Source organism: Semicossyphus pulcher, unplaced genomic scaffold (assembly GCF_022749685.1).
Source record: "Semicossyphus pulcher isolate SPU_LCO1_2020_fin unplaced genomic scaffold, fSemPul1.0.p SCAF_15, whole genome shotgun sequence".
NCBI lineage: Eukaryota > Metazoa > Chordata > Actinopteri > Labriformes > Labridae > Semicossyphus > Semicossyphus pulcher.
Genome location: NW_027211659.1, coordinates 11,765,342 through 11,784,148, shown reverse-complemented (window position 1 = coordinate 11,784,148; position 18,807 = coordinate 11,765,342). Strand labels below are relative to the sequence as shown.

At 44.0% G+C, this 18,807-nt stretch overlaps 1 protein-coding gene across 1 annotated transcript in view; it reads left to right on the top strand.

The window, feature by feature from the left end:
* The window catches only part of LOC138592213 (ATP-binding cassette sub-family C member 4-like), a 39,864-nt gene that overhangs the window by 3,192 nt on the left and 17,865 nt on the right, over positions 1–18,807 (top strand). The window contains exons 4-20 of the mRNA XM_069662915.1: positions 487–711; positions 1,690–1,779; positions 1,878–2,041; positions 2,133–2,258; positions 2,438–2,687; positions 2,767–2,871; positions 3,051–3,140; positions 4,257–4,448; positions 4,550–4,644; positions 4,727–4,813; positions 4,939–5,035; positions 6,199–6,429; positions 6,644–6,775; positions 6,950–6,987; positions 7,282–7,376; positions 7,806–7,952; positions 13,792–13,871. Of these exons, the coding sequence (XP_069519016.1) occupies positions 487–711; positions 1,690–1,779; positions 1,878–2,041; positions 2,133–2,258; positions 2,438–2,687; positions 2,767–2,871; positions 3,051–3,140; positions 4,257–4,448; positions 4,550–4,644; positions 4,727–4,813; positions 4,939–5,035; positions 6,199–6,429; positions 6,644–6,775; positions 6,950–6,987; positions 7,282–7,376; positions 7,806–7,952; positions 13,792–13,871 (2,244 nt within the window). The remainder of the gene's footprint in view (positions 1–486; positions 712–1,689; positions 1,780–1,877; positions 2,042–2,132; positions 2,259–2,437; positions 2,688–2,766; positions 2,872–3,050; positions 3,141–4,256; positions 4,449–4,549; positions 4,645–4,726; positions 4,814–4,938; positions 5,036–6,198; positions 6,430–6,643; positions 6,776–6,949; positions 6,988–7,281; positions 7,377–7,805; positions 7,953–13,791; positions 13,872–18,807) is intronic.

The window sequence follows — 18,807 nt, the reverse complement described above, 5'->3', positions numbered from 1 at the left end:
CAACACAAACCGAAAGTTCCTCACAGCAGCTTTAACATCAGAAAAATTGCTTGTTTTTCCACTGCCATGCTCAGATTGGTTTTGGAAGTGTCCGCAACAAGACAGAAAGGATCCTACTCTCTGATTCATTTTTTTTAACAACTCTTATTTCAATAAGTCGCCTTACTGCGAGTTACTTTTCCATTAAAATACTGTAGGAATCCTTCCATCTTGTTGTCAGACACTAGGATTAAATTCAGAGCCTGTCAGTTGCAAAAACAAGATCTTTTAGTGGTCTTCACTTGCTCTTCTGTAATTGCCCCAAAGGATTACATTGCAGCCACTACAGCTGTGTCGTGAGAGGGAGCTAAAGCAATCTATTGTGGCAGTTTGAACCTGCTAGGCATTGACACGCCTTTAAATATGAAAATAGGACCCAGGTTGAAGAATTACAGTTTTGTTTTATACATACTCACATATCTGCATTATATCTATATTTTTTTTCAGGAAGTTATCAAAGTCATTCAGCCAGTGCTACTTGGGAAAATTATTGAGTACTTTGAGAATTATGACCCCACCGACACAGCTGCAGTCCACGAGGCCTACATGTACGCTGCGGGCATCTCCCTGACCACCCTCGCTTTGACCGTCCTTCATCATCTCTACTTCTACCACGTCCAGCGAGCGGGCATGAAGATTCGTGTTGCCATGTGCCACATGATCTACAGGAAGGTCAGTCATTATTAACCATCTATGTACCATAAACTTTGATGTATAATAGGGATGCACGATATTGGATTTTTTGCCGATATCCGATATGCCGATATTTTACAACTCATTTAGCCGATTACCGATATTTTTTCCCGCACCCCTAATTGCAGAGATCATCAGCTCTCTTCTGTATTGGAATTAGCGTACAGTATAATGGTGATACTCTTATCACATTTGTTACAACGGTCGGGGTGACGGGTCTTGAGATGGTTTATCAAGTTTGTAGTGTTGAAAGACTTTGCCTTGGCTCCTCCTCGCATCACCGAAGCTGAGCAGTCATTGCAAATAGCAGTTTTGCTATCTATTTCAGACACTTCCACACCACGGACATTTTGGCTAGTAGCTCTCTCATGCTGCAGGTAGACACATGTGACGTCATCACGCCGCGCCGCACAGGTCTTCTTCGCGCCGGGGACATTGCGCCGAGGTCGGGCATTTAATCAAGTATGCAGCAGCCCATTATTTTATCGGTTAATTATATTGGCGGATATCTAGTTCATTTTTAAGCCAATATCGGCCGACACTTTTTCATTAAAAAAGTGGGCTGCATCCTATATACATGTGCGACCATTATACTAGTATATAATGCAAAGAGTTTTTTATTGTGTTACGGTATTTTACCCAGACGATGGAGCTATAATCTAGCTAAAGCTTCCCATTATCGCCAGTGCAGCCGCTACCGTCACAACAATCAATAATCCTGTAGCTCAACTAGCACACCGATAATTTGTCTTTTGAATGTTTTTAAATGAAAATAAATTGAAATAGTGTTGAAATAACATGTATAGACGTTTTTATTGATAAATAGCTCTAGAAAACCTTTTTACCCCCAAAAACAGATTGCGTTTTATAATCCGGTGCGACTAATATTCCAGATTTTACGGTAAATTTAGTCACCTGTCATATTTTTGTTTGATTTAACACCTTTGTTCTGCAAAGGCTCTTTTTCTTAACAGCAAAGCATTGGCCAAAACGACCACAGGACAAATTGTGAACCTCTTATCCAACGATGTCAACAAATTTGACGAGGTAATTATCTGAAAGTTGTTTCAGCTGAAACATGCGACTTGGTCTATCAATAAGACAGACCACATGGCAATTATTTTTTTCTCTTCATTCAACTACAGGTGACCTTATATTTGCACTTTTTATGGCTTGGTCCTCTACAAGCAGCGACTGTGATATTATTGTTGATGTATGCAATCGGCCCATCATGCCTTGCGGGAATGGCTGTCTTCTGCATCCTGATGCCAGTGCAGACCATGTTTGGGCGCTTTTTCTCTACTCTCAGGTTTGTCGTCACTCACTAGATTTATGAAAAGTAGAAAACAATTGTCTCTATGCTGTTGTTCAGTGCTGCGATTTGTATCTGCTGTTTATAGGGCAGAAACTGCAGTGTTAACAGATGACAGAATACGCACAATGAATGAAGTCATCTCTGGGATCCGAGTTATAAAGATGTACGGGTGGGAGAAGCCTTTTGCTGCTTTGGTGGATGAGGTCAGAAGGTAGGTCGATTCCTACTTAGGTATTTTTATTTTAATCCCATCTACAAACTACAGTAACAACCAGAGTATGATCATGCTTTTCTGATGCATCAAATCAAATTTAATGAAAAAAAGTTGCCGAATTGGGAATAATAACATACGTTAAACAACATTTCCTGACTTCTCCTGTTACTGTACAGAATGGAAATCTCAAAGATCATGCAAAGCTCGTACCTGCGCGGCCTGAACATGGCGTCTTTCTTCGTGGGCAGCAAGATCATCATCTTCATCACCGTCCTCGTCTACGTACTGTCCGGCAACACGTTGTCTGCTAGCAGAGTGTTCATGGCTGTATCTCTCTACGGGGCGGTCAGGCTCACCATCACGCTCTTCTTTCCCTTCGCTATAGAGAAGGTCTCTGAGTCTCTCATCAGTATCAGAAGGATTAAAGTAAGTAGTAAGACATATTTATAACCAGTGTGTGTCGATTACTATCAATGAAAACTTTGAATGTTATTCTTCTTCTAAGACTTTCCTCCTGCTGGATGAAGTTGCTCCTCAGCATCTGGGGCTCCCTGTGGCAGAAAAGGAGTGTATGGTGAAGATTCAGGATTTAATCTGCTACTGGGATAAGGTGGGTGCCATGTCTCCTTTCTATTTCTATTTTGCTCGCATACAACAATCCTTAGGCCCCTTGAGGGTGTAAGTAAGATTTCTAAGCTGCGAACCACACACTTTACTTAAGATTTTGCTATACAAGTGAACCTTGCAGACTTAATAGCAACATTACACTCATAACACTTTTTCTTACAGATGCTAGATTCTCCAACTTTACACAACCTGACGTTCACAGTGAAGACGGAGCAGCTCCTGGCGGTAATTGGACCTGTTGGAGCTGGAAAGGTCAGGTCTGTTCTTTAAACCAGGTTTAGAGTCACGTTGAAACCCTCAGAAATGCTCTATGACCCACAGAGGTTTTAATATAAAGTTATCAATAGTATTAGGCTGCAACGTTGAGTCAGCGCTGAGGATTGCTTTACTACAAGCAGTTTAATATCCTATAAAATGAACCTGTCACCATTAAATTTGACTGACACAATGGAGACTCATGTAGTGCAAATACCTTGCTGCATTGCTTACAGAAAAATAACCAGTTTTTCTTGTGATTGGCTTTAATTAACCGGTCTTACCTTTACCGAAATTTCACCATCATGATGCAGATTTCTAAAAAGTAAAACCTTTGTCAGGTCCGTCCTCAAGAGGAGAAAACTACTTTTAAAATGCTCGTTTGTTGAACGGAAGTCGGATCGATGTGATGCATTCAATGAAGTCGGGAAATCTGATTGCTGAGCGGCTTTCCTGACACAGCGTCAGGGAATTTATGTCAAGTTCATTTTTGATCTAAAACAGATTGTTAGCTGTTAGCATGCACAAGAAGCTAAATCATCATCACATGACCGCTGATGGGAGCCGGGAGGCAGCCTGCTGATACGTGATTGGTCAATATTACTACAAGCGTACCACAAACATTTCTATGTAGAATCTGTGAATAGAAATAAGCTGCCAGCTAGTTAGCTTGAATTTAGACAGCAGAATAGATCTTTTATACATTTTTGGTTAAATAACATAACATCAATTATTATTATTATTATTATAAACATGCTTATTTGTTCCTTACACATAATTAGCTTAGCTTAGCATAAAGACTGGAAGCAGATGGAAACGGCTAGCTTGGTTCTCTCTAAAGTTGGTAGATACACCATCACCTCTAACAGCTACTAATTAACATGCTGTTTTGTTTGTGTATTTCATACACAGCCTAAATGAAAATCCATGTGTTTAGGTTCATTAGTAGTTATGTGCTGTAACTATTTCTTTATGAAAGACAGTCTCAATGCTACGCTAACTGCCTCCTGGCTTCAGTTCCATACTAAGTCCTGCTGGTAGCCTTTTTTTTTTCTGATCCAACTCTTGAATATTCATTTTTGTTCTGTGTTTGTGTTAATTTGTGCATGTCAGTCGTCGCTCCTCAGTGCCATCCTGGGAGAACTGAGCCAGGAAAGTGGTCTGGTTAAGGTCAAAGGTGAGCTGACGTACACGTCCCAGCAGCCCTGGATTTTACCTGGTACCATTCGAAGCAACATCCTTTTCGGAAAAGAGCTCAACCCCAAGAAGTACGACAGAGTTCTGGGAGCCTGTGCCCTCAAAAGAGTGAGAATAACTTCATATCAAGTTATTTTTTCGCTTTGTAGTTATTAGGACACCTGGCTTCAAGTAGAGTTCATGACTGGTTATGTTTGAACTGTGTTCAGGACATGGAACTGTTGCCAGGTGGTGACCTGGCGATGGTCGGGGACAGAGGGGCCAACCTCAGTGGAGGACAGAAGGCAAGAGTCAGCCTAGCAAGGTGTGCTAGATAACTACACATTACTGCGCTTTTCTCTTTGGTGTCCGTGACAGAGATAACAGCCATATGTGTGAATTTTTAGAGCGGTGTATCAGGATGCAGACATCTACCTGCTGGACGACCCACTCAGTGCTGTGGACGCTGAGGTGGGAAGGCACCTCTTTGAAGAGTGAGTCTAACCAACATCAAACCCATTGTTGTTCTGTGAATAATCCAGCGGTGTGTGCACAACAGTAAATCAGGTGGTGTATATTATGTGAATAATGTCTGCTAAATATTTTTTTTTTTCTCCAGGTGCATCTGTGGACTTTTGAAGAAGAAGCCTCGTATCCTGGTTACTCATCAGCTACAGTATCTGAAGGCTGCAGATCAAATAGTTGTCTTAAAGGAGGTGTGTATGCATGTTTGTGTTTATATACGTCTTTGTTTCACTTATGTCTTTCACATTGTATGTCATTACACCTTCTCATTTTGGTCGGTGTTGACATAAAATGAAATAACAATATTGATTAGCAGCTTTTACCACAGCTTTGATCTTTAACTTATTCATAGAACAGTGATTTCTGAACAGTGATGGTGCAGGAAGAACATCGTAAAAGGCTGTTTTATAATATTTATTTATACAACAGTTAGTTCCAACCAATCTGATTGGACGAGAGACATTCCGTAAGTGAAGATACAGAGAACAACATCACTGGGACTTTTCACTCTGCGTATCACTTCACCTCAGCCAGTTCCTCTGAATACTGTTAAATAACATTACAGCAGACCGTGTATGTCTAACATTGATCAAGCTGGTACCTCTGAATCACACAGCAGACTCTTATTTCACTGGTTGATGATAACTTAAAACCTACAGACAAATGTACATGATAAAAAACAGCTGATCTGTGGTGACCTGTAGACACAGAGTGCAGGAGAACGTTTGGGTTGCTTGGCAACAAAAGTCCAGTTTCAGTTAAGTTGAGGAACTAGTGGAGGAAAAAAATAATCTGTTGTTGATTCGTACTTTTTTCTACTATTTGCCGCTTATATAACTGTCGTATAAAAGCAATATCACACTCAAGGTCGGATTGTGCCTACGACCGAATCACAGCAGTGATGGTATTCAGAATAACATCACAACCTTGAGTGTGATGTGTTTAAATATATGCCAACAAGTATCCCGAACAAAGTTTCCACAGCCATATAGACAGAGAGTCGCGTCAAAAGAGGTCGCAACTCTCTCTCTCTCTATGACCCTGGCGGTCAGCCAAAAATATGTCAGTTTGACTTTACTGCAATTTTCGTATATTCAAACATTACAATACTGCTATATAGATATTATAACAGCAGTGGTTTGCACAGGTCTGGCCTCCTCTTCCAACATTGAAAAACATATAATATAAGAATATCATGTGAAAGTTAAAGTTATATGTAGAGACAAAACTGCAGAGATTGTATGATTCATGTTCTACCGCGTAACTATTGTGTCCCCAACAGATGCTGGAATTTTCCATGTGTATGTTTGTATGTTTTTGTGCATTTAACTGCGTCTCTTTCCGTCATCATCAGGGTCAGATGGTCGCACGTGGGACCTACAGCGAGTTGCAGGGCTCTGGACTAGATTTCACCTCCCTGCTTAAAGAGGACGAGGACAAGGAGGAGGAGAGGCAGGGCACGACCCCAATCCCGGGGACTGTCTCTCGCTGTGCCCGTTCGCTCTCTGACTACTCAAAGTCCTCTATGTCCTCCCTCTCCACCTCTCAGCACTCTTTGATTGAGGGAGCAGAGCCACTTGAAGCGGTAGGTATATCTCACTTGACTATAATTGGTAAAAAAGCATTTGTAGCAAGTTTTATGCATACATGTAGAGCCATCTTATTGTGGGGAAAAAAAGAGTGTTGTGCAGCCTGACAGCCACTAGAGGGCAGAAGGTGCTCACCCTTTTTCCCTGCTGCTTATTACAGCCTTATCTGAAGTGTTTCTGGCTGATATTTACACTAGTGTCTGTCTGTAGGTAGTGCAACCTGCCGAGGAAGAGCACCGCTCAGAAGGAAACATCGGCCTGCGTATGTATGTGAAGTATTTCAGGGCAGGCGCTAACTTCCTGGTTCTCTTGGTCCTCATTTTACTCAATGCTCTAGCACATGTGAGTTCATTCCTTTAATTCGTTTTATCCGTCTTCTATCAATGCTTGGGAAAATTGCGCACATGATTTATCTTATGGGAGATTTATTCAGAAATAAATAATGTTATAATTTGTTTTTAGTGTTTATTTGTGACATGAAGTTAACAGTTAATATTTTCTGTGTCTTTTTTTTAGGTCACATTTGTTCTGCAGGACTGGTGGCTCGCTTGTTGGTGAGATTGTGTTTCTTTTAAACCCTGTGAAAAAAAGAATAGTGGTTAACAAGAGGAGAGTAGCAGGTTTTGCAAGCCGCAGGGACGTGTTTTCTCCGAGCAGGAATGATGCTTTAACAGAAGAAGACTGAACTAAACTGTATTTTTGGCATTGTCTTTTACTTGTTGAAGCTGACCTTGTGTTTCAGGATAAGAAAAACATATTTTGTAAAGCCTCCTCAGGTTGCAGCTTTATTTCTTTGTTGTGTTTATTTGTCCTTGTAGACTTTTGGTTCTTTTGTGGCTGACTTGCAGGGCCTCTGAACAGAAGCACATCAATGTGACAGAGCACCTCAATGGCAGCTTCCCTCGACAGCTGGACCTTGACCTGTACCTAGGTGTTTACGCAGGTGAAGCTCACTGAGCGCACATTGCTCTTTGTGTACCGTTGAGTCTCTGAATACGCCAGGCATTCAATGAACAGATCCACAGTTCTTTGGCTGTGGCCCAAGGCCTTCAAGGCCCAGTGTATGTGTACACGGGCCTCAGCTGTACAGAGAGATAGCAGTGCCTTTCTTGTTGTCTGCTGCTGGATTGTTCTGATTGTCTCCCTGTGACTCCCAACCTCTGCACTCGTTCACACTTTGTATTCACAGTGAAAGATCCACATTCAAGACAAAAAAAAAAACACCATAGAAAGAAAAACTTAAGTGGAATATATCTGCTTTGTTGTGTGATTCAGCATCCTTAATAGTTGCCCTAAATGCATAGCTGACCTTGGAACAGGCACAAGGATAGCTTTGTAGTGTGCTGATGGATTTTTTCTGTGCTTTTGTCAGGTTTAACAGCCACTTCAGTAGTGTTTGGCTTCCTCCGCACCCTGCTCTTCTTTAATATCCTGGTGAGCTCAGCTCAAACCCTACACAACCGCATGTTTAACGCCATCCTCCGGACCCCGGTACACTTTTTTGACGTCAACCCAATCGGTAAGTCATCCCCTCCTCAAGTTCCCGTTTAAATAACTAATAAATAATAACTTGTGCAGGAATGAAAAGGATGATTCTGAGGAGTTAACATCCAGAGGGAGCTGCTGTGGGAGCTATTATTCTAACATGTCACCACTAGAGAGCAGACTGTTACTGACTTCATCATGGAAACATCCACTTTACAGACATGCATGTGCTTGCACATCAACTCCAGAGTTTGTCAGATGAGAGCTTACATTTTAATATGTTTAAATTTGTATTTAAAACTCATCAATATTTTCTTTATTCAAAGATTTCATATCCGCAAATTATGAACATTTTAATGTAAATCCTCTTTAAATAGGCAAAAAAATGATCATTATAAATCATATGATGTAATTTAAACTGTAATACTAAATATATATTTTTAATTAAACAAGATTAAATATAGTTTTCTGTATCATTATGTGAATTTAAAATGAAGAGGGGATAAACTGGAATCATAAATAATAACAGAGCAAAGCCTGTGAAACCAAAAGGCCCCTTCAGTCAAAAAGCTTATAAATGACTTTATATAAAACAATAACATATTTAAAATGAGTAAAGACGCTGCTATCTTTTTTATGGAGCCTGAACGACAAGCAAACAACCCTATTAGATAAACAGTGTTTGCTCTGGATCTTGGACAGTGTTCTGTTTGGATTGTCGAGCTGTGTAAATATACACGTTTGCGTGTCGTTCGTGTATCAGAAATCTTCGATTAATTCATTATCTCTGTGTGCCGTAGCTGTTTGCTCAATAAAGTGTGCAGATGGACACGATATTAAAAGTCAGCCAACACTTCAAATATGTTTGACTTTACTCGTGGAGGGCTGGTTTAAGCGGCATCTTTAAAGATAGAAGCCGACAGAACCCACGCGTATTTCAAGATTTGTTCAAGATGTTCTTGTTATTTTTCTTCTTCTGCATTTTTTTGTGTTTTTAATTAAAGCCCTCTTTTTAATTAGGCAAAGTAATGTCACTACTATCTGTCATTCACATCCAAAGTCAACTGTCAAGTGGCCCACTTTGATAACTTTAATTTTTCTAGGGCATTGTTCACCTGTCAGCAGATAATTACTCAGCCTAATCTCTTCATAGTGACACGCATGTACAACACAATCAGCCCGGGTGGGAATTCTCTACAAGAAGGGAACTTGTATCTGTATAATGAGTCATAATAAGCTGTTAACACAAGTCTAAATATGATTTGAGGGTTGTTCAGGAGCTCGCGGTTTCTCCTGGCATTAGAAGTGGGTGTAGCGACAAAGCTTGCCTTTGCAGAGCTGTGTTTGGAGCAAACACCACAGGTCTTATAATCTTTGGCTTTTGTTTTTTCTGCTGCCGCTGTGTTGCGTTTCGGACTACCTGACAGCTTATCTGGGTGTGCCTGGCTTTGGTAATCGCACGAGAAGAGGACAAACACTTTGAATAATGTAATAATCTGTTTAATAGCGCAGCAAAGGAGAGGCTTAACAGACACTGCTATCTGATTGCTGTTGTGCTGCTATCAGTAACCATTGTATGACCAGTCCAGTCATTACAGCTCGGCCTCCAGGCTGGCAAACAACAGCGGCTGGATTTATACACGACCGTCCCAGAGAGTGTCTTTTGTCCTTATCCACACGGCAGTAGATTATGCGTGAACATGACCTTTTTTATCTGTTTAATATAACTCCAATTTCACTCAAATGCACTGTTTTCTTCTGCTCTGTATTTTTCATTCACTTGAGTGAAACGTAGCAGCCGGTGTCAGCTCTGCCGGTGCCCTCTCTCTCTTCTTCCTCCCTTAATGTTTTCTTTCTGTCAAAAGATTTTCTTCTCTTCGCACAATAACCGTCGCAACTACAACAGCTGCTCCTTCATCCACCTCTGTCTTACAGTGCGACTGAGTGATGTGTAGCTGTGAGTTGTGAAGGATTTTTTGACAACAGTTTACACGTGTAAGCGATAGGTGCGCTGCCGCCGAACAGGCCGCAGAGTTAAAGGTTACCATTTCAAGCGCCGCTGCACAAAGGTCTTATTTGTTATTCTGTGAATGCGGGTTGTAACAAAAGAGAACAGCAGTGGCGAATTATGATTGATGGAGAGGCTTTGTAGCTCCTCTGTATCGCCCGCTGAATGCCTCTGTGGTATTTCTGTCTTATCTTCTGCGGCGTGCCGAATACTTTTGTGATTAAAACTTTTATATTTCCTTACAATCCTTTTTGATGATATCTAGATGTAACGATAAAACCGCAGACTGCTTCTCGTCCTCTTTTATATGCATAACTTAATATATTCATGTTGCTTGATTTTAGCAATATGTACAGTCTTATTACAGCTGTTCATCCAAATGTAATCCAGTTAGAGCAGCACAGACAGCGGTGGATGTGTTGAGCTGATGTTGATCCCTGTAATTTAGTGTCATTGAGTGGGCTAATCCCCTCAGAGACTGCAGGCCAGGGCTTCAGCTCATCAGCACAGTCGAGGAGTGGAGTTTCAGTCAACACGCACACACACACATGCGCCTCTGCCGTCCCCCCTTTTCACTTCGCCATAGTGGGCCATCTCGGCGCTGGGTGTCACTCAGTTTGCTGTTGACGCAGGGAACATTAGATCGTCTGTAGTCGGTGATGTGAGATTCTAATTGTGTCTACAGAGGCAGTGTTTTTAATGTCTGTATTTCAGGTCTGGGGATGCAAGAGTGTTAAGAGCGAAGTGGAGGAAGTACTGCAGAGAGGATGATGATATCGAGGTGTGTAAATTGAATGTGGAGATGGAGCCGTGTGTGTGTGTGCAGCGCGGCTGATAGGGCTCCCCCTCGCTCGGCACTTCCACTATTTAATTGCATGAAAGGGAAGGAGAGGAGATTGCAGGAGCCTGGCGGTGTGAGCGAAGAGAATGGATTTAGAATGTATTAGTATTGGCAGCAAGGCGCCGGCGGTGGGAGGCTGCCCCAAGGCCCGTGGGCCCTTCATGGAAGTGCAGGTGAGCTGTGCCACCTCCAGCCTTGGCAGCCCCCTCCCCGGTATTCCTTCATTATCGCACTTGCCTCACTGAAAGGCCCCTTCCGTCTGCACTGGGGCCCACACATGGAGCGGCTCTGAGTCGTCCCCTTATCTTGATGTTTACAGGGAACAGCGATTTGCCACACGCCCTTCTCTAGCCGGACCCCACTGTTCCCGTTTCTTTAAGTGTGATTGGGGGCCCTGCTCACCTAATATCTCCACCTAAGGGGCCACCTTAGTTGGGAGGGCTTGATATTTCCTGAGCCTGAAAAAGTGGTGCAAATCACCCCTGGAGTCTTAAAGCATGAGAAATTGTTTGATACTAATGCTGCTTATATCCTGAAACATCTATCCCCCTCCTCACACAATAGGTGATATTGTTGACAACCACCCATAGTGATTGAAGCCATTGTCCCACGCCGATCTTACCTCATAGGCATTTCCATGCAGTGGCTGTCTTTGTGTAACTGCATCACTGTAATGTATCCCCTCTATAGTCTGTGCGGGATGGAGAAGGGTCTTTTACTCCATCCCCTCTGAAACTCTGTGTTAACTGAGCCGCTTGTCAAACAGCTGATAGCTGACTGATGTTCTGTGCTCTAACACCCTCTAACCATGGGATGATGTAACCCAGAGAAACCTAGCCTTTTCTTATTGCCATTGTTTGTCAGATATGCATGAATTTAGGTCATCTATGGCTTAGACAGTAAAATTACATAAAAATATTATTGGATCTTCCGCAAACACACTTTGACAAGTACTCCCCCCCGCTCCCAGACTAAAGCAGCAATATTCTCCACTAGTGTAGCAGCTCTACCCCCTTGCATGAACCCTCCCCTCGGGATGTCTGTATGCTAAAGGGGCACTCACACTGTGAACAAGATTAGTCTGCCTCCAAGTGTACAACATGCTTACGCCACTTGACTTTGAATCAGTACTGATTTGGAGCATTGCTGGGTTGTTGCGGGGAATAATGCTTTGGCTGGGTTTTATGCAATGGCTGTTATGGGGAGCCCGGCCTCGTCTGCATGCATGTTTTTAGGCAGCAGCGGCATTTTGGATAAAGCTGTAAGCTGCTTACGGCCGTGGAGAGAGGTGATTACAGGGCCCTCCTCCGTAGGACTGACTGGGAAGCTGGGAGGCAACTTTTAGGTCAGTGGTGCCATGGCTCCGCCACGCCTCCTCAGTGCCACGCCGTCACATTGTGCCAGTACGGCGCTCAGCCGTTTCCTCTCTCGGCCCCGTAGCAAGTCCCAACCTGATTCACGGCCCTTTTACTGCGTGCCTAGATAAACTCATCTGCATGTTCAAGTGGTTTCTTTATCAGGGCTTGTACCTTTTAATATTTGAGTTTGGCTTTATGCATTCTCTTTAAACAGATTGTTTGCTTTTTGGTGCGTCACCATGAGACACAATGGGTTCCTAAAGTACAGTATAAAACAGCTTATACCCGCTAACACCCGGCTTTTTTGCTTAATGGGAATACAATCAGCATTCAAACCCGGGTCAAGTGACTCTGCAGCAGACCCGGGTAATTATCGCCTCGGTTTCGATCGGCGTTGATGGGAACGCAAAACCCGGGTCGACACGTTAGTCTCCGCCCCCTTTCCGGCACAACGCTATGCTCCGTCTGTAACTTCTACGACACCTTGTCGTCTCAGCTACAAATTCCAAGCAGTGCTCGAACATTGTTCCACATTTGTCGGCGCCGCCTTTAATAAACACACTGAATGAGTGATAGATACAATAAAGACCTAACCACGGTAACATCTTCACTGTTTACTAACCCCGTTGGTGACGGTGACGCAGCAGAAAAGAGACCGACAGGAGGATACTTCACTGGCAATGGGAACAGAGACAATCTGCATTTATAAGTGGGTCTTCCCAGGTCTGGAAAAACCCACATCAACGCGCAAAATGTAGGTGGGAAAGGGGTACAACAGTATTTTTAAGGACTGGGAAAATCCACTATAAACTGTCCACAACAGAACCGCCGCTTGTTCGACTCTTTTAACTTGAGCCCGGCTCTTGTTGTGCCACCGCTGGCACCCCTCTGCTACTTTTTGTCTGCCTCTGAGAGTCTGAGGGCTTCCTTCAGGGACACAGATAGAGAATGCCTTTTCTGTCTTGCCTGCCTTTAGCTAGTGTAGTGTGGGGATTTGCTATCACTGACCCTGCAGTAAACAGTGTGTGAAAGCAGCTGGAGTGTAATCTTATGTGCTGTGGGATCAGAATAGTGTGTGGGGGGGGGGAGCAAAGTTACTAAAAGAGTCACAATAAAAGGGGGGGTTGCTACAGCACCTGCAGAGCACCGGCCGAAATAATGAACACCTGAGCAGATTGGATGCAACTCAATTAACGTCACCGACACTGCCAGTCAGAACATAAAGGCAGGTACGCGGCTTCTGTTGCCCTTTTGTTTACGAACAAAGGGTTCCCTCGCGTATTCAGCCAAGAGCAGGGTAGTCTTTATGAAATGCTAGACAAATAATGATTCATTGTTGAATCTGGATGGGCCTGTGTTGTTCCTCTGATATCACGCTCAAACGTAAGCTTCTTTCTGCTCAATCGGAGCGGACTTTTGTAATAGTTTCTTCGTAGTAAAGTGAGAATAAAGGGAAGAAGGTTGGAAAGAAATTACGGCTGCAGATAGATAAAGACATTTCTTTCTTTAATAGCACAGTTTTAACTTAGATCTGCAAACACTTTTAAATTGTGATTGCACCTATAAAACATTTGACATCTTAATACTTAATGTGAATTATGTCGTCCTTTCTCACACACATCTCCTCTAACGTCTTCTAATCTGTTCCTTTTGTGTTGTTTCCCAGGAAGAATCCTCAACAGGTTCTCGAAGGACATCGGTTACCTGGACTCTCTGCTCCCGTGGACGTTTGTGGACTTTATCCAGGTGAGTCTCACCTCGGCAGGTTTGGTCGCTGGCGCTGCAGCATGGGAAGGCCATTTCATGCCTGGCTAAACCTGCTTTGTGGTCCGGGTCCCCTAATCTGGAAACAATTACTGTAGGATTACCCGCCAGCGCAGCCCAGCGCCTGCACAGATTTAATAAAAGTGTGCACACAGGCTGAGGGCGTGGCTCCCTCAGTGTGACACAACAGAAGCGGCATCTTCAGAGAATGTGTATGGAGACTAAGCGAGTTATTGGGAGAGTAAAAAGGTACCAAAGAGGGGAAAAAAAAGGCGAGTGGATGATGGGTGCGATGGGGAGGAAGGGGGGCGGCGAGTAGACGTGGATGATGTGTTGGGTGGCAAAGAGAGAAAGTGTGAGCAGCAGGCGTACGATGTGTTTGCAGGAGAAGAGCTGGGAGCGTGGTAGAGGGGGGAAGGGGACAGGTCAGTTGGAACACATCCAGAGCGGGGACTTGCCCCTTTCAGCGCAATTCACCTAATGCTCCACAGTCTTAGCCAAGGTAGCCAAGGGCCACCCTGGTGCATAGCCAGGTTGGGTTACCGAATGCCACCCTGCCACCGTGACAGCCATCTCCCACGAAAGCCTGCGGAGATGAGCCAGCTCATGCACCTAGCGCCACAAAGAAGGGAATGTTCGCCGCACAATTCGAGGTAGAGGAGCAGGCGTGGCTCTTTGGTTCGGGCCAAAGAATAGAACAAAGGCGCACTGAAAACGAATCCCCCCTCCACAATGCCTGAGTGATGTTTGTGGCAGATACCCATCTCACAGTAGACAAAAGCCATCTTAAATGCTGAAAGCACAAAAGATCATACGCACAAAAGCTTTTTGTCTGCTATAGTTTCCCTCATTTTGATAATAAGGTGAATAATGGCCGGAGTGAAATAATAACTTTGTAGAAGGCCCATCGGTCCAACTGAAAGCAGTGAAAGTAGACTAGGTCAGGACTTGTGTTGCACATACTGTACTTCACATATGACTTCTCCTGCAGCCAGTTTGAACTTTGCGTAAGTTTTGCAGTAAAAGAAAAGCACTTAATAACTAAATATGAATCCGTACACACCGTGAACTTCTGCAGGAGAAAGTGGGAAGTGATGGCGGTGCCGGACAAAGGTGGCATCCTTTCCACAAAACACTTTTGTTTGTGCTGCTCTCTGCTCTTGTTTGCAGGTGTCTTTCATGCAGCACTCTTTAATGCTTTCAGGAAGGACCATCCTCACTCTTTTTATCGCGGTATTAGCGCCGCAGAAAAGCTGCTGATCCCGACTATTGTTGCTCATTCGTGGAGGGACATTTCCCCATAGTCATTGTTTAAATGGTTGTCAGGGGGGAATAAAGTGAAACTTCATAAACAAAGGCCTAACTGGTTTATCTCTCTCTATGGGGAGAGGCCGCTTCTGTGTGGGGATTTGCACCAGAGCCACCCCCCCCTCTTTATGGTGGAGTAAGCACTTCACAGCCCCTCAGCGCTAACCCCCCAAACCCGCCTAACAAGGGGATTCCCTCAAGCCGGGAGAACCTGGTTACACCCCACAGCCCTGTTTTTTTTCACAGGTCTCATTTAGTAGTAATTTAGTGTATTGGAAAATAGGCTCTTTTCTCTTCCCTCTTTATGGTCGGGGGACAATGACAGAAATGTCAATTAAAAACACCTCAGGCTTCTGGGACTGTCGGCTTTTGTGTAGCCTTGACCTTTAAATCCTGGGTTGCCTCTATTTTCGCAGAGGGGGCAGAGGAGGAGGCCAAGACAATACGGGGTGAGTTCAGGGGTCTTTCAGTGGAGGATTTTGTGTGAAGGCTCTTGACCAAGTCACACCGCTAACTGTGGGGTCCACAGCTACATCTATAGGTCTTCTTAAATGTATGCAAAGACAGTCATTTACCTCAGCCTGGTCCCACTCATGTTAACGGCACGTAAACATGCATAAGCTTACGAATTATAATTTACAGCAGGAAAGCCCACAGTCATCCGGAGAGAGAGAATAAATTGCATGCGGAGAAAATGAGAGCATTTATGCAGACGCAGCACAGAAGCACCCAAGACGCGCACAAACACAAAAAGCAGGCTTTTGTGTAAAAACACTGGCGGGTGGATCGTTTGTGCGAGTCTGTACATTGTGGCACATTGTGTGTCAGGCCTTTTCACCGGCTTTGTGGGATATGAGAACTGCTGACGTAACCGCCAGAGCTGTAGGATGGGATTTCACCGGCTTTCTCGGCTCCTTTACCACGCCGGTGACACAAGAAGGGAAGAATGCTCTGGCTCGGGGCGTTACACAGGTTATCCTGAGAAACACAGGAGATGGGCTTGTGTGCAACTATATAGGCCGCGCCGTAAATCCCCCCCTGTGAGCATTGTTTTATGACAGCGCTATTGTCTCCCTGCGCAAGGTGAAGGAACACAAGTGACACAGAAAGGTGAGAAGATTAACGACGCTAACTTATAATCAACATTAGGAACAAATAAACAGAAGAAAACAGTGTGTGTGTGTGTGTGCGCGCTCAACAGGCCACTCGGCAATACCACACACGGTCATTTGATGGCGGGCATCGGCCAGCAAAAGCTTCCCGTGTGTTTGTGTATGTGTGGTCTCCCATGATGCCGCGGTCCAGCACCTCAGCTGCTCCGACTGAGTCATACAAGCCCGGGGAAGTTACGTAACAAAGTCCTAATCTAATCTACAATCGCACCTCGTGTCAATACGCTAAAATAAAATGAATTCTCTGCTTTCTGTGGTCGACTTTTGAATTTGTTTTCTTCTCATGTGAAGCAGTTTTTGTGTTGTTTTCAACAGAAAGAGCTGCGGCTGAATGAATGAATTTTCTGGACACAAGTGATTTATAGTAGAGAGAGAGAGAGAGAGAGAGAGAGAGAGAGGGAGAGCGAGCATTTCAAAGCCTTTCTCTTATTTCCAAAATGGGGTTGGAAATCAGCAGCTTGACTGAGCCCAAATAAGTGACTTCTTTTACCTTTTCACAGCACACAAAGGCCTAATCCTAGGACTACTTGAGCCACCAATGTAGACAGCGACTGAGACCACCACAGTATGTGTCAGACCCTCCTCAGCACACACAAAACACATTGACTGCAGCTTTATGAAGTGAAAACGGCCCAGAAAGGGAAAATGTGAAGGAGGTGTCCACAGTCATTTCTCTCAAAGAAAAGGGCCACAGCATCTGGGTATTTATCGCTAAAATAAAGCCCACAGACAGGCCAGAAAGGATCGGGTCACTTCCATTGTCCCGGAGCCCGAGTGGAACAGCCCTGTTTTGTTTCAGTGCCGCTGACCCTTGCGACGTATTGTGCCGCTCTGTCAGGAAAAAGTGTGGGGTTAAAGAAAGAGAGAAATTCCAGCGATGACAGAGTCCTCCTTTTGAGGAATTTTCCCTCTTCCCTCACTTCCTGTTTTGTTTGCACGTTTTTTTTTTTCCCATTGGCAAATATTGCACGCTGTCAGTAAATAAAGGGAGGATGAAAAAGAGGTTGTAAAAAGGCGTACTGATTCCTTGTGTCCGGAGGGATGTTTAATTAAAGAAAAGTGTTTATTTTCTGCTGCGGAACAACCGTCGCTATCACCGCCGAACACAAATATAGCAATTAACTTCAATTTTCTACATTTATTTGGACATCAAAGAGCCGATAGCATCATTGAGAAAATAAAGCAATTAGGGTCAGCATGGATCTCAATGGTCTTTGGGCGCAGCAGTGTGCCCAGTCTGCTTGAATGACTGAATCACATGCGTGCGGTAGCTTTCTTTTCTTGCTAAAGACCAATTAGTGGTAATTCTTTATTTAAACTGTTTGTATACAAAACCTTTCATCCTTTTCTCCACTTTTATGTGCAGCGGGATGTGGCTTTGGGAGTTTTCGGTTCCTGTGTGGCTTCAGAAGAGATATGGAAGTGGGTCCAACCAGGGGGGGGTGCGAGGTGTATGCTTGTAGGATCACTTATCTGAGGCATCTGTGTGTAGTGTGGGTGGGGGCCACGGTGTTCCCGATGCTGACACGATAAGCGGCAGACCACGCAAATGGATCACATCAAACATGGCCCTGGCGACGGCGGGCCCCGGGGAGCAGGAGGAGGCAAGACTCCTATCTAATGCTTCCTTTTCCTCCCTCCGTCCCCTCAGACGACCTCGCTGTCAAGATAAACCTGCTCGGACCCCTGCGACCGAAAACGGGGCCCAATTAGAATTTAAATGAGCAAGTCAGCAAACAGGAATGAGCGGCGTCACTGCGTCACCAAGACAAACAGTTTATACGATAAGACGTTTGTTCAGTTAATATTTGATCCCCTCGAGAGACGCCGGGATAACGCGCAGCAATGGCTCATGCGCCACCATCTCACTCTGCAGTCAGGTTAGCCTTCCATCAAGGCTAAGATTGAAACTTATGTACTGTGAAATTCTCAGGATCAGTTGTGCTCAGTAGCTTCCACTCACTGTTTGATTGTGCGGGCTCCACTACAGCAATGGCAAGGCTAGTAATACCCTCTTATCAGAGCTGCAAATGGAATCGAGTAGCTTTTCATCCTAAAACTACACTGAAAGTGATCATGCTTAAACGTGTGCTTAAGTGGCAGATAACATCCGTAATTAAGGTGCTAAATTAAATTTTCATCTCTCCGGGCCAGTCTGAGACCACTGAAGGTAACAGCACGATCCTAATCTCCACGTCTGAGGATTCGTCTCTTAAGATGGGTCTAATTTCAGGGTGTGAGGTTTCAATTTTATCATCTTTCGATCGAATATGAAATATGTAAGACGGTATACCTTTCAGTTAAGAAGAAACGCTCTCTTACATATTCAGTGGTGGATTTATTTAGTATATTTAATTAAGTATATTACACCCACATATAACAAGTCCAAGTCATGCATTCAAAAGTAGACCTTAACAAGAACAGCCCCTGTGAAACAC